A 14,067-nucleotide genomic window follows, 5' to 3' on the forward strand; every position below is an offset into this window, starting at 1 on the left:
TTTTTTACCGTCATCTACTTTTGAAAAATGCTGCCACACTGCTGATGTCTTTGACATGGATGTGACAGGAGGACTGACTGTAGCCTCAAATGAAAAGCTCAAAATTCACGTATCTAATTAATGGCAACGCTAATCTGTCTGAGCCCCACTGGGCTGGACTAAACCAAAATAGTGGAAAACAAGGGGGGTGTTCTCTGAAAACGCTGTTACCTGTGAAACACGGGTGCTCTAAACCATTCCTATTAGCACGTGGTACTTTCCTCCTAATGAAATTCACCATAAAAAAAAATAAAAATAATAATAAAAAAAATACGTCGACCAATCACAATTTTGGTCGAGCCAGAACGTGTCGACTTTGACTTTGCAGCCCTACTGTGGACTGATCGAGCCGAACAATGTTGAATTGTAGATCAGTTTAAAAGACAACAATCCTAAAAATGTTGGTTAATCTCCAGCAATTACCAGGGAAATATCTAAAATCTCAATATTTAACAGTTTGGTGTATTAAGGGACAGTAGTGCTGATTGCGACCGCCGACGAGCTTCACAAACTCAGGCAGAGTCTGTGCTCCAGTCCTGGAGGAAGTACTGGTCACATACTCTGATATATACAGTAGCACAGTATTTCTGATTTACCTCCAAGTACCACCAGAGGAAGTTTGCTTACCACTGGAGATACACGTACCACAGTCTGAGAACCATGGCTGTAGAGAAGTTAGGTGTTCTTATTTTTACCAGTCAAGCTACTCCTTGCACCTGCTTTCAAGTTTTATGCTTGACTAAACTAACTGGCCGCTACCTCAGACTTCAATTTCAGCTTTCAGGCACTGATGTGTCATCGATCTCTGGTTCTAATGCTCTGTCGGAAAGCAATTGCACACATTTCCCACAATTTTAAAATGTTTCTCGTAACTGTCTCATTACTGCTTTCACAAACCCTCCAGGCTAATCGTCTTATTGATGAGTAATGTTTGATTGGTCATCAGACACTGATTCATTTGACCCACCCCTCATAGTCTTCTGGATTATTAAGAGTCTAACTCACTCACCCTTGCTCCAGGTCTTTGAAGTGTCCTGGTTGTCTGATAGGGTGAGTCAGACAGACCTGTAATTAGTGTGCTAATAGCTTCCATCGGGCCAGTCGGGCCCAGTGCATTATGGTGAAGATGTGGCAACTTTTGTGGTGAAAATGATTAAGTCTGGTAGATGACGAGGCAAGCCAGTGGATACCATGGGAGTTAACTGAACCTTTTGGACCCATCACTTAACTCTGAACATCAAAGCAAAGGTTGGACTCAGGGTTTTTGAGGGACTCTGCGGGACTTTTGGATTGGTAGGGTTAGGGGGCAACAAACAACATCTGTAATTGAGGTTTTTGCGAGGTTTAGGTTTTTCTGTGGGCTTGCACATTCTCCCTTAAATTTTTTAATGTGTGTTCACCATGTCCCAGCCAGTCTCAACACCAAGTGCAGCTGGAGGAAGTCTGCACGCCGGAGATCTCGCACAACATTGCGGAGAAATTATACAGGGACAAACGTACAAATGAAACGCGCCAGCCAAAAACGCTGACGAGGCCTGTGTTCATTTCTAGACCATGAAAAAAATCATAAATGAGACCATGCTCTTGGCTCACGTGGGAATGCCCTTTATTTCAAACCAGTGATTCCCCCCCCCCCCCCCCTCTGAGAAACTTGACGTTTGAAAGCTTTGGGCCACACTAGAGGGTAGTGTGTGGTCTCTGACCCTTGTCTGATTAAAATGAATATTCACAGGCACAAAGCTGAAAGAACGTTCCACTTCATCCATCTTTCTCTGTGTTTTTGTTGACAGGATGATTGTATGCTAATTTGTACGTCTGTTGTCACATGGGAGTTACGCTGTCCAAATTAACAGCAGTGCTCTGCTAATCCCAGAGCGTGTGTGTTTGAGTGACCTTACAAAGTGCACATACAGGACATGGAATCCTCTTTGAGTTTGTGGTTATTGTCTATATATAGGAATAGGCTCAACAAACTATAGGAATACCCAGCAACACTCCAGCTGCACTGCACTGCTCTGTAATTATATAATTATATTGCCTGGCTGACTTTCAACACTGTGGGAGATTACGATACCCCTGCAATGTCTCACTAACCATTCTCTGCCAGTTCCTTTCTTTTTTTTCCCCCTACATAATGAAGTGAAACCAAATAATAACACATGCTATCTAACATATCAAGTTATGAAATCCAGGGAAAAACACTCTTGTAAAAAGATAATTGAATAGAATGGACCATAAAGTTTCTCCACAGCGCAATGCATAAACAGAGGGGATGAAGTGGCGGTAATCTATATATGTAATCTATAAAAGAACATAAAAAACATTACAGAGCACACGAATGAGGCTCTCTGCTGTTTTTGTTTAGTTCTTATGTTGAGTGGTTTGTGCTGTAGATCATCACAGAGTCAACAAGAGTGTTGTTTTTTTCTAAACTGGACAGAGCTGATGATGGTGGCGTCTTTCAGATCTATTTAATTTGAATAAAAATGAGAGCAGGATGATTTACTTATCATGATATTAAAACTGGATGGAAAATCCTAATAATGGTAAGTAACAATTGTCTTCCTCCTTGTGTGTTCTAGGTGCTACGTGGAGCTCAGCTGATAGCGGTGGCATCAGCTGATGGAGGGGCCACGGCAGTAGAGGGCTCCACTCTTCCCCCTGACATCCAAGTGCAGTATGTCCAACTAGCCCCGGTCACAGATCACACCGCTGCAGTACAGGTAAAACACGCAGGCACACACATCTTTACAATTTAGTTTTTTTTTACCCGTCTATATACAGTATGCGACGCTGTTCTCAGCTTCCGTAGTCTAATGCACATTGCCTCGTTCATGTGCAATGCCAATAATGTGTGCAGATTGCTCAGCCAAGTACCATGATTTTGTGTATTTTGCTTTGTGCTCTGATGTTGGGGCGTCTTGTCTGTCAAACGTCTTCTGGATGATTTTTTGCTTTTGGTTTAATTTCCATCAGTTACCAATATTCTGGTTTGATTCCTGACTAATTGCGTCTTTTGTTCATCTGGAATGTAATCTGTCACTAATGAGCCTCAGTTGCTGTTCCTGCTGAAGATACCAGTCAAAGCCACAAAATTACCTTTGCAGCTAATGTAAAACACCGTCACTTCAAACAAACAACCAGCAACCACATCATTTCAAGTCATTAGCAAACTGACAGGCAATCCAAAAAGGATTTTATTAAACTTGGCAAGACTTTTCAACAAGACTCTGCCTCTCAGCCAGTAGCTGAGAAGGGATGTTTCTTGTTGTTGTGTCCCATGGAGCTTGTTGTAATCACCTAAAATTAAGTACCCAACCTTGTTCTTTTTAAACGTATTTAATGAACCAGATTTTTTTTTTTTTAACACATTTGCTACTTGTTAGGCCCAATGACTCGACAAGTCCAATTTCATGCTCATATAAGCGCTGAAATGCTTCCACAGCGAGTCACCTCATTGACTGTCTGCCTATTTTTCAACACCATCGAGCTATCCAGTCAGAACAGTGGTTCATTGTGTTTGTGTCAAACCCCGTTAAAAACAGATTTTGAATCTAAAACATGCCACGCAAGTAAAAATCTTTCTGAAAAATGCATGTTCTTTAAAAGACATGGCCAACAATTGAAATTATACTGAATATTTCAGCTCCATCCACTTAAGTTATTACACATAATCCATGTTTTCTGTGGTGACTTCAGTCTTAGGTATTCATACTTACCTTTTTATCGTCTTGTACTAGTTTTTCTCTTTGAAGAATTCAGAAGCTGACTAGGAGCCAACGAGTCTGGTTGTTGGTGTTGACACCTGCTTTCCTTTGTACTATAATTGTTTGATTAGCTTGAGTTGGAATAAATCTTGAAATATTCAATTCATAATTACTATAATGTTGAAGTAGAAACAATGTAATTTCGGCAATTGAGGCAAACTACTTACGGTAACAATGAGCCTGCCTTTTCCCCCTGCTGTCATAATTGTTTCTTGAATAAAAAGCACTTAGCTTTCAGTCATTATGACAGGTGTTTGGACAAACAGTAATTTAACCTAGTTGAGTGAAATGGATGGAGTGCTAAAAGGAGAAGAGTAGTCATTAGTAGATATGCCTAAAATCTCTTGATGAATGAGTGCGTTGAGCCCGAGCCACATGTGGAAACAGGATGGTGCATATGGCACAACAGCCTTTGAAGTGGTCACTTTAACTCTGCGAGGAAAATAAAAGAACAGCACTTTTTCTTTGGTCTCGCTGCCTTTGTTTTTCCTCAAATATGTTGAATAACATTTTCTCTTTATGGCGTCTTTCCCTCAAATCACATGTTAAAAAATGGGAACCCGCTAGACCTGATGTGAGGCAAGTCTTTTGTTGTGTTGTTATGATGTAAACGGGGAGAACTTAAAACGGTGTATGACTGTAAAATGCCAGTCTTATGGAGATATGATCTTCTTCCAGACGTTGTTCATGTGATTGGTTATATTCGTCTCCCCGTAAGACATGCGGAGAACAAATGTTCTGACAAGACACACGTAAGGTTTTGGGATTTCCTTGAGAGTTTGTCTTCTCGGTAAGATTGTGTCTTGTTGTTCATTTGTTGTCTTTAGTCGTCTAGGTAATTGGATCCTGGCCCAGCTGAGCATGGGGGTTGTTAAAGCAAACTATTTTAATTATGCCTTTTGGGTGTAGATCATACACAAACTGATAAACCCTGTAACCTTATTTATTTGTGCATTCATGTGCATGAACAATTATTGCCACCCCGTGCACTGTATTCTTCGGTCACGTTACTTGGATTGCTCAAACTCAAACTCGGCAATCAAACTGTTTGTTTACTCAACTGATTTAAGTTGATTTTCATGCCTAAAATGAGCTCGCTTTTCCACACAGATCTTGACAAAAATCAACAAAGTTGACAGAGGTCGGATCAGTCATCAGCTTTTTTTTTTTGCTTGATGGAGTTTGGGTTCAGTAAGAGTGTTTGGATAAAGTCTGGGACAGGATGAAACCGTCTGTTCACAATGTGGTGTCTGTTCATCAAGCGCAATATAAAGAGATAGTCCAGGCTTTTTGAAATGTGGTTGTATGAGGTATTAACACCTGATGAGCACAGGTTTCTCTGTACCTGGACACTCACTGTGGGTGATAACATGGCTGTCAGGAAAAATAGATTTCAGGCACATAAAACATAATGCCTACTTAATTCTAGGTTATCCTAAGAATATGTTCAACGCTTTTTCCCACCTTCAGAGAACCTTTTCAAACAGGAAATTAACGTTTGTAAATAGCTTTCTCCCTGCACCAAAGTCCATAGAGAAAATCAGCGGTTTTTGCATTACAGCATACCAGAATTGTTGATTCACTGCTGCCTCCATCAGTATGTTAAAGTGTGTCTTCTTGTGATTTCTGTGTTTGAAATCCTAGTTGGGTTAACCAACCATATCCAACATTGCTGCAGTAGACGACTGTTGCAGTAGCCAATCCTGTGTCCTTGCGGACCAAAAACACAGATTATCTGCTATTATGGACTTTGAATCAAGACAGCGAGCAGTTTACAAACTTCAGTTTTCAGCCAGAAAAGCCTGTAAAATTATGAGATAAAGCTGCAAACATATTTTGAAGATATTGCAGACATAAGCAAGAGTAAATTTTAGTGGGAGAGCCGTGTGTTAAGTGGCTAAAATCCATTATTCCTCCCTTTTTCCTTGCTGGCAGCTATGTTATCAGTGAGAGCGAGCACCCTCGGCTGGCTCATGGAAATGGCAGCATGCTTGGCAAAATATATCATTCACACTTCAAAAAAACCTGAATTATTTCTTTAAACTGGCAAATCTCAGACCCAGAGTAACGTAAGGTGTTCATATGCCAAGAAAGTAGGCTGGTGTATGTATACACTCTCAAGATAACAATTAATATTCATTCATTTATTCATCATGTACTGCTTTAGTCCTCCACATGAAGGTCCCAGGGCTGCTGGTGCTAATCCCAGCTGACATGGGGAGAAAGGCGGGTACACCCTGAACAGGTTTCATGTAGACATTTAATTTCATGTTTTGAAGGCCTTACAACATTAGAAGGAGAAGGCAGTATATTTTTGGCATTATTGACAGGGTTCGTACGGTCATGAAAAACCTGGAAAAGTTTTGGAAATTGAAAATGCATTTTCTAGGTCCATTAAAAAAGTTAATGAAAAACAAAATTTCCTGTAAAGTTTTGGAAAAGTCATGGAAATATTGCACGGATAATATTTTGTATGCGTAAAACATAAATAAAATGATGTAATGTGCGATTTAAAATTTAAATTGACACGGAAGTGTCAAACGGAAACAGGCAGATCACTGGCGCCGTGCTTAGCGACCCTCCAGTCCTCACATGGGTTTTGAGCTCTATTCAATGACAAAATGCCAAGAAAGTGTAGTTTCAAGTGTGATTTAACTGCGTCAATGCAAATAAGGCGTACGGAGACGATCATTCGCCGGCTAACACACAAAAGCTAACAGAGAAGCTAAAAACACAAGGCAACACACTTCCGGGGGCGTTCTTACTCGGAGGTAAAAAAAAAAAAAAAAAGGAGACGCTATAGGGGACAACAATTCACATGCCACACAGTGGTTGCAAGTGTATACTGCAGGCGTGAACCAAAACGTGAACAACAAAAAAAGCCCTTACAGAATACAACCACTTCCTCCTCTCTTTTGACCATTACTTACTAAAAGTTACAACAGAGTGGCTTTTTAAGGAGAGCTTTAAACTTTGGCTACTGAAAGACGCAGACCACGGACGGGCAAAAGGCTGATAATGAAAGACGTGTCGCAACAAACTGCATGTGTTTTTTCATTTGTCGAAAGTCGTAACAAAGATTCACAGTCAAAACAAATGGACGTTCATGTAGGACTGTGGGATGGCACCGATTTTCGGTCTTGGAAAGTCAACGAAAGGTTATGGAAAAGTCATGGAAAACTATTGCTAAAAAAGTGTACGAACCTTGTATTGAGCACTAATTCCATAATAAGTGATCTGAAAGAAGATGAGACAAATAACTATATACAAAATGAATCAATATCAGTGAAGAGTTTCAGAGATGGAGAGATGGCCCTAGATCAAGGAGCAGGAGTGTATCTTCTGGTGACCATCTGGTGGGAGCGGCTCAGGACGGAGATTCGCAATCACATAACGTTTGTACTTAATGACCTTGGGACGAGACTCACCGATCAATTACTTTTCTAATGACCCTACTACCTATTGTAAATTTAACCGACAAAGTCAACGTCCACTTGACTTTATACAAACTACGTAAAAGATTGCACGACAGAATGCTGAGTGTGTTATGTATTAAAAGACGAGTACAGAAAGGAATAGCATTGACCAGCAGTATAGAAACACCATCATTGGGTCAACTGGCCAGTGTTGGAACAAACGTGGATTTTCTGACCTGGCACACAGTGAAATATGGTCACAGTTAGTTTTTGATGTTCCAGAGTGTAAACATTACTGTATATTCAAAGTTCAGAGGAAGGTCAGTGCTGTCGCCACCCCCCTCCAAAAGTGTTGAATCAAGGGAACTGCTCTCATCTGTTTCCAGACACATGGAAGTGTTCACTGAAGTTCTTGAAAAATTACTTAAAGCTTTTGTATTTATTTATCTGTTCATTCCCTCCCCCCCCCCCCTCTCATTTAAGTTTCCATTACACAAAGGAGATGATGTTGAGAGCAATGCACTGCAATATTTTTGCAAGCTGGTAAAAATATGTGATTGAATTTTGACTCCGCTCGGGGCTAATGTGTGTTACTGTAGGTTGCCAACAGCCATGTTTAAGCACACTTCTCTGAGAAATGCCTGAATGTTATGACAGTTGAACATGTTCGGTGAGTGTGTTGGCCTGTTGCTCCATTGTGTGTGTGATGCAGCTGTGCTCCAGGCCAGGCTGTTGTCAAGTGACAGCATGCTGGACTTGCAGCGAGGATTAAATGCTGCAGGTGTGTTTAAAGGAACTTTTGGCGTCCATATTGAGGAAGGAATGAGTCACTCTTCATGGTCATCATCCAGGACTGAGTCATGAACCTCTCTTGGTTTTAAGAGGTTTTTATGCGCACAATACCTCGCTCTGTCTGACACCGGCTATAGAGATAGTCGAAGAGCATTAACATACAAATAGCTCATGTCTCGTCATCCGACTATCACTCTGCTGCTTTTCTCATTCCTTTCACCACCTTCATCATTCTTTTTCCGATATATCTCCTCTCTGATCTCTCCTGTCATTCCTCTGATCCTCTTGTCTTTGGTCCATTCATGGGGCCTCATTCACAAACGGGTTGTTCATACAACACACGCATGGCTTTGCAAAAGCCTGTGCTTAAAACGTGTATACAGTACGAATGTTTGAGGAAAACCTGGGATTAATCAATGTGTTTTAGTGCTGCGCAAAAAGAAAAGATATCATACCCCAGTCTTGGTATTAATACCTCCCATTCCTGCAGGTGTTTGTCCTTTTTTTAAAATAAAGGGAAGAAAATCAGTGGTGTCTTCAGTGTGCAGGTGCTTTTACACACACCTGTCAGCCGGTGCTTGACTTTCAGTACAAGCAGCAAACCATAACGTGTGTAAAAACATTTTGTTTAGTGTAAAAGAAAATAACTTGACCTGAGGACTCCACTTGGAGCTGTCAGAGTGCTGCTGCTCCTCAGCATTTTGCTCCCACTCCACTCTCCACTCACCCTAGAATAGACTCTCCTCTCCAAACTCCATGGTAGAATTGGTATGACCTAATCCTAATCCTTTACCGCATTTGAAAATACATCAGTCTAATTTAAAGGTCCCATATAGTGCAAAATCAACTTTTTAATTATTTAAACCCTTATATTTGGGATTCTGGAGGTCCTATGAGTCGGGAAAATGTGAAAAAAGATGATGCAAGGCCACAGTATACTTCGTAATGTGTTATCTGACTGCGTAATCAGGAAGACCACTCGAGCCTTCATATTTCTCCTTTGTGTTGCCGGATACGCACTGCAATTTCCCACCCGATCAGTAGGGGTCACTACGCAAGGTTATGCTACTTGCTACGGTGAGCAATGGCGTCCGAGAGAGAAAGACTGTTGTTGTTGCAGCTGAATAACATTGAAACGGTGGCCGTTTCTCACTTTTCTGTGTCCCAGAACGCAGTTAATAAAGATAATTTGAGTCGGGAAATTCGCCATTTAGTCTAAACATGTGGTTTGTGTATCAAGATATGACGTATTTATAGTTTGGCAGCGACCTTGTCGGAGGTGATCAGCTCCGCTTCTGTGGACGCTCTGTGCGCACAGTGGCCGGCACAGAGCAGCGTTATCTCGGCCTGTCCTGAGGACCAATCGCAGCCCTTGCCGTTTCCGTTGTCCCTTGACAGAGTGACGGACACTTCAAAAAATATTTTGTGCAGCCGAAGACAATGGAGAGACTCAACTAAATTCCTAGAATTGTTGTCTCACGGAGCTCCAGCATCCGAAAACCGGAAGTCCACGAAAAGTCCTATTCTTGGCTCCACAGTGCAGCACAGAGTCCTACACAAACTTCCAGCCTCAGAGGATTTATCTGTCCAGTGGATACACCGGCTAGAGCCTGAAAATGATCACTTTTCCACATGCTAATGCTTTTTTAAGGTGGACCTAAAGAGATACTACTATATATACTATACTTGCATTTTTACACTTTTCTTTTGTAATCTTAAATTGCTCCTAATAAGCGTATGGCACTCTAAAACATAAGATAAACCCAGGGAGGTGGAGGTTTTCATGTCAAAGTGCTGTGAGACATGAAAGAAATTGATATTATTTATTTATTTCAAGTGTTTTTTTGTAAGACTCTATAGTTGGTGTAAAACTATTGTTAATAAATGTCTTACAATAACACATACTAGTAATAATTAAACATTTCCTGTGAACTTTTTTTTTCACTGTTTGGTCTGTTTGCTTTATGATTTTCTTTCTTTATTCCACTTTCTTTCCCTTGACTTAGGTCATCCTGTCTCCATTTCTGTGCTTATATACATTGTAATGTGTGCAGAGTCGTCTTCTTCTCCATTGTTAGTATAGCGTTACAGCGCCGTGTACAGGCCTGGCATATGTACTACAGTGTGTTGAGTCATTTTTGGGGGGATTCTATGTGGGTGGAGACATTAACTGAAGCAATGTTGTGATCACGGCAAAGAAAAAGGTTGTTTACATTTCCGTGTGGATATGGCCTTATTCTCTAACTATCACATTTCACCTGGGAATATATATTATAGATTATTGGTTATAGATTATTGGATTAGCACTTAAAACAAAGCATTTTGTGTGTTTTGAGTGAGATCTCATTGTCTTCTCTTTTTCATGTTTCCCAGGCTGCTGAGCTGGCTCCAGCCCTGCATTCGGACATAGAGGTGAAAGAGGCCATCCAGGGCACCATCCAGGGCGAGAACGGTGAGGTGGTCCAGATTGTCACCTCCGTGGCCACCTGAGAGACCACAGCTCAGACCCAGAACTCCCCCCCCCCTTCCAGCATGGTGAGGCTGACGCCAACATCAGAGGTCAACAACTTTCAACAGTCTGAGAAGTCACGTCAGAACTTTTTTTCCCCAAGCAAACACTGAAGGTCATTGCTAAATTGTCTGGAAGAAGCACTTTTTTTTTTTTTTGCAGTTTTGTTTTTTTGTTTGGTTTTCATCTGCAATTGCTCAGCTCATTGCCAAACAGATGTTGCAACATGGAGATATTCACAAAGAAAAGACTTGAAAAGACTACAATACTCCAAAAATCCACTTTGTTCTTTTTGGTGCTTTCATCACCAGAATGGACTTGGAACACAACAGTACACACCATGGGATTATGGTCTATCCAGGCAGGAGATCGTCAGCCCCGTTACTTAATCAGCACACGTTTGTTTACGTCAACTATAGAAAATCGTGGAGTTGGGTTATTTGGACTTAAGCTACTTGGCTAACACTGAAAGCCTCTGAATCTCTAGTCAAACAACCAGTGCTGTGCTTCTTTTCTCATCATTTTTGTTGCCGCAGGTGTCTGCAGTGGAACACGTATTAACTACTGAGGACAGCTACTATTGTTTGTGATTAATCTGGTTCCCTGTCGCTCTCCATAAATTAGCACACGATCTGTCTCCTGGCCGTGAACCTCTCCTCCTTTAACTTTGTTCAGCTTGTTTTCATGTTACTTCGACCACACAGCTTTGTTCCATTTACCTAATTGTAATATGCTATAATTTTGGGGGAGCTTTCATTTCAGAGGTAGAAAACCATGACACAGAACAGAGAAATGGTGCCAGTGGTGGAACCTTGAAGTTGTTTATCCCCCCCCCCCTCCCCTCCCTTTTGTCTCTGTGAAAGATACATTCAAGTGAATAAAATATGTGTGTGGTTGCCATAAAAGTGTGTTTTTCTTTCTGTATTTCTCTTCATGTCCATCAGCCATGCTCATCAAAGTGGCTTCAAAGATTTCTTAGAAAGGATTTTTTTGCTTTCATCTGCTACAAATAGACAGTTGAGGAAAGCATGGAATAATTGTTTGGTTTTGAGGTCTTGTTTCATGTTGAGCAAATTGACTATTTCTCAAGTAAATATGTATCATGTCAAATTCGACGACCATAAGATTAGGCTACTGTGCTGACGGCAATCTCGACAAGCTAGAGGACAACAATAGGCTGTGGTCTTGGGATTTGTTGTCATAAAATCATAATTAATATATCGGCTGCATTTGAACAGTTTCTGAACTGTAATTAGCTTTTCAGAGAATGTTTAGTTATGTTACGCTGGAGCGATGATCCTCCGATGATGAATATTTCTGCACTTATGGAGAAAAGAGATAAGCGAGACACTCCATGTCGGTTTTTGGGGAAGTTTCCCATGCTCGCTGTGATGTAATGGTGTATTTTAGAAGTTCTGGACAGAACCAGGCGACACAATGAACTTGATAAAACAACATCCACGGACTTGGCTGCTTCTTCGTGTTTCCTTTCGGTCTGATATTGCTGTCTGTGACCCCCACTTAAACTGCCTCTTCATCTTGTCCGTTCCCCCTCTCTGACTCTCTCTCAGCTTTTGTTTTCCTCTCTCTGGAAGCTGTGCTAAAGTCCATTTACTCCCCTTTAAAATTGTATGCTAAGCCAGGCTACAATTTCATGGGATAGACCAGTGGGTTCATCCCTTTGAAATAATCCTGATGTAGTTCAGCAACCAGTGACTGCTCTATTAAATCATGGTCTTGGAAGGAAACAGACCCAGCTCATAACTGTCTTGCTTTTCACTTTTACAACCCTGGGCTCCATCCAGGGGCTGGACTGGTAACCATAACGACAGGCTGCCTCTATAGATAACCTGCTGAAAACAGAAATGCGTGATAGATGGAGAACTCCGATTGTTTGGAAGTACACCGTGTGTTTGAGCAAGGGGGGGAGTAGAGTGATGGCCAGAGACCAGGCAGTGAATCTTTGGCTCCCTGTGTTCTCCCTCAGTGACGTTCAGCTCCACTGGCATCTGATTTGACATGCAAACACCAACCTCTGTTATGTACCTGGCTTTGACGCCAGCGGCAGATACTCCCCCCCCCTGCAGCTCCAAACATTTCACAAGATTGGAGGAGTCATCTTGGGGGTGTTTAAAAGATGAATTAATACATATTTGTTGAAGCTAAATCATCCAAACCGTCTTTCTCCGTGAACGTAAATCAGCTTTTCTTGATCATTGGAGAACAAAACTCCCGACAACCAGTGGACACATGAAAAGCACAAACACCACACGTCACACTTTACAGATAAAAAATACACCCCCAACTGAATATGAATGTTGTGTCCATGTTCAGCTGCATGGGAACACGTCTTAAAAAGTCTTAAATCCAATAACTTGAATTTAAGGCCTTAAAATGTCTTAAATTCTCCCTAAAATTTCATAAAAGGTCTTAAATATAATTTTGAAAAGGTCTTAAAAATCTATTAACGTTACCTATATTTAAAACCGTGCATAAACTTCAGTCTCGCGTTGAAATGTTTCTATTTTTGAGGATGCGATAACAACAATAACTACAACGCGGAACTAAAGTAGGCCATCCCTGTGCTGCCCGGCGACAATTTATTGAGCACCGCTAGCTAGCGTGCTGTGCGCGGTCTGTTAAAGGGTCACTGTGTAGTATTTATGGGTTTATATGACCCAAAATCCAATGGTCGCGGGCCGCTACTGCATTGCCACGACGCCATGTTTCTACGGGAGCCTGTAAGGACAAACGCGAGAGAACAAATCAAGCGTCTCTTTACTTGTAGCGGAAGTCCCGCCTCCACTCTCTCCACTTTGTCTGCTACGGCCGCAGTAGCTCGCCCTCTCCCTCGCCTCACGAACCTCATCTGCCGACACGGAGAAAGACGACGAGGACGACATTTGACCGGCTGAGGATACCGTAGCGCTCAGGGAAGGGAGGGGGTGAGCAGAGGAGCAGTTCTTTGTTGTAAGTTTCAGCCTCTCCTCTAGATGGCACTATAAACTACTTACTTCACCTTTAAAGCTTAGCATAGCAGCGGATAAAACTTAATGAAAGCCCACAGCTAAGCCGAACGATTTATGTCTTTTGTACTTCTTAAATTTGGTCTTAAATTTTATTCATTATGGTCTTAAAAACGTGCCAAAAAGTCTTAAAAAGTCTTAAATTTGACTTGTTGAAACCTGCAGAGACCCTGAACAGCAAGTCGGTAGTCGGCAATTTGATGTATGATGCAGCTTAACATCTTTGTCACAGTATATTTATTATTATTATATGTTATATCATTTATTAGTAGACTGTATCAAAAGGTCACCCGCGTTTTTGTTACGAGAATATATAAATCTATCTAAAGGAGCACAAGACGATGGAATTTTTCATTCTGAAACAGTACAATAAAATGAGACTATGCTGTTCCGAGAAGATTGACTGTCTTTATGTAGAAATCGGGGAGTGAAGACGGAGCTTTGTGATTTGTGCGATTTTGTTCCTCTTACACCTGTTTTTATTTGTGATTTGGAAATGTACTTCAGAGTATAAGAAC

The 14,067-nt window shown here is 41.3% G+C and overlaps 1 protein-coding gene across 1 annotated transcript in view; it reads left to right on the forward strand.

Annotated features, from left to right (window-relative positions):
• banp (BTG3 associated nuclear protein) overlaps positions 1 to 10,522 on the forward strand; it is a 36,431-nt gene extending 25,909 nt beyond the window's left edge. The window contains exons 12-13 of the mRNA XM_083894067.1: positions 2,622 to 2,762; positions 10,388 to 10,522. Coding sequence (XP_083750193.1) covers positions 2,622 to 2,762; positions 10,388 to 10,504 — 258 coding nt within the window. The 3' untranslated portion in view covers positions 10,505 to 10,522. The remainder of the gene's footprint in view (positions 1 to 2,621; positions 2,763 to 10,387) is intronic.
• The last annotated feature ends 3,545 nt before the right edge of the window (positions 10,523 to 14,067 follow it).

Source organism: Microchirus variegatus (assembly GCF_963457635.1).
Source record: "Microchirus variegatus genome assembly, chromosome: 8".
Lineage (NCBI taxonomy): Eukaryota > Metazoa > Chordata > Actinopteri > Pleuronectiformes > Soleidae > Microchirus > Microchirus variegatus.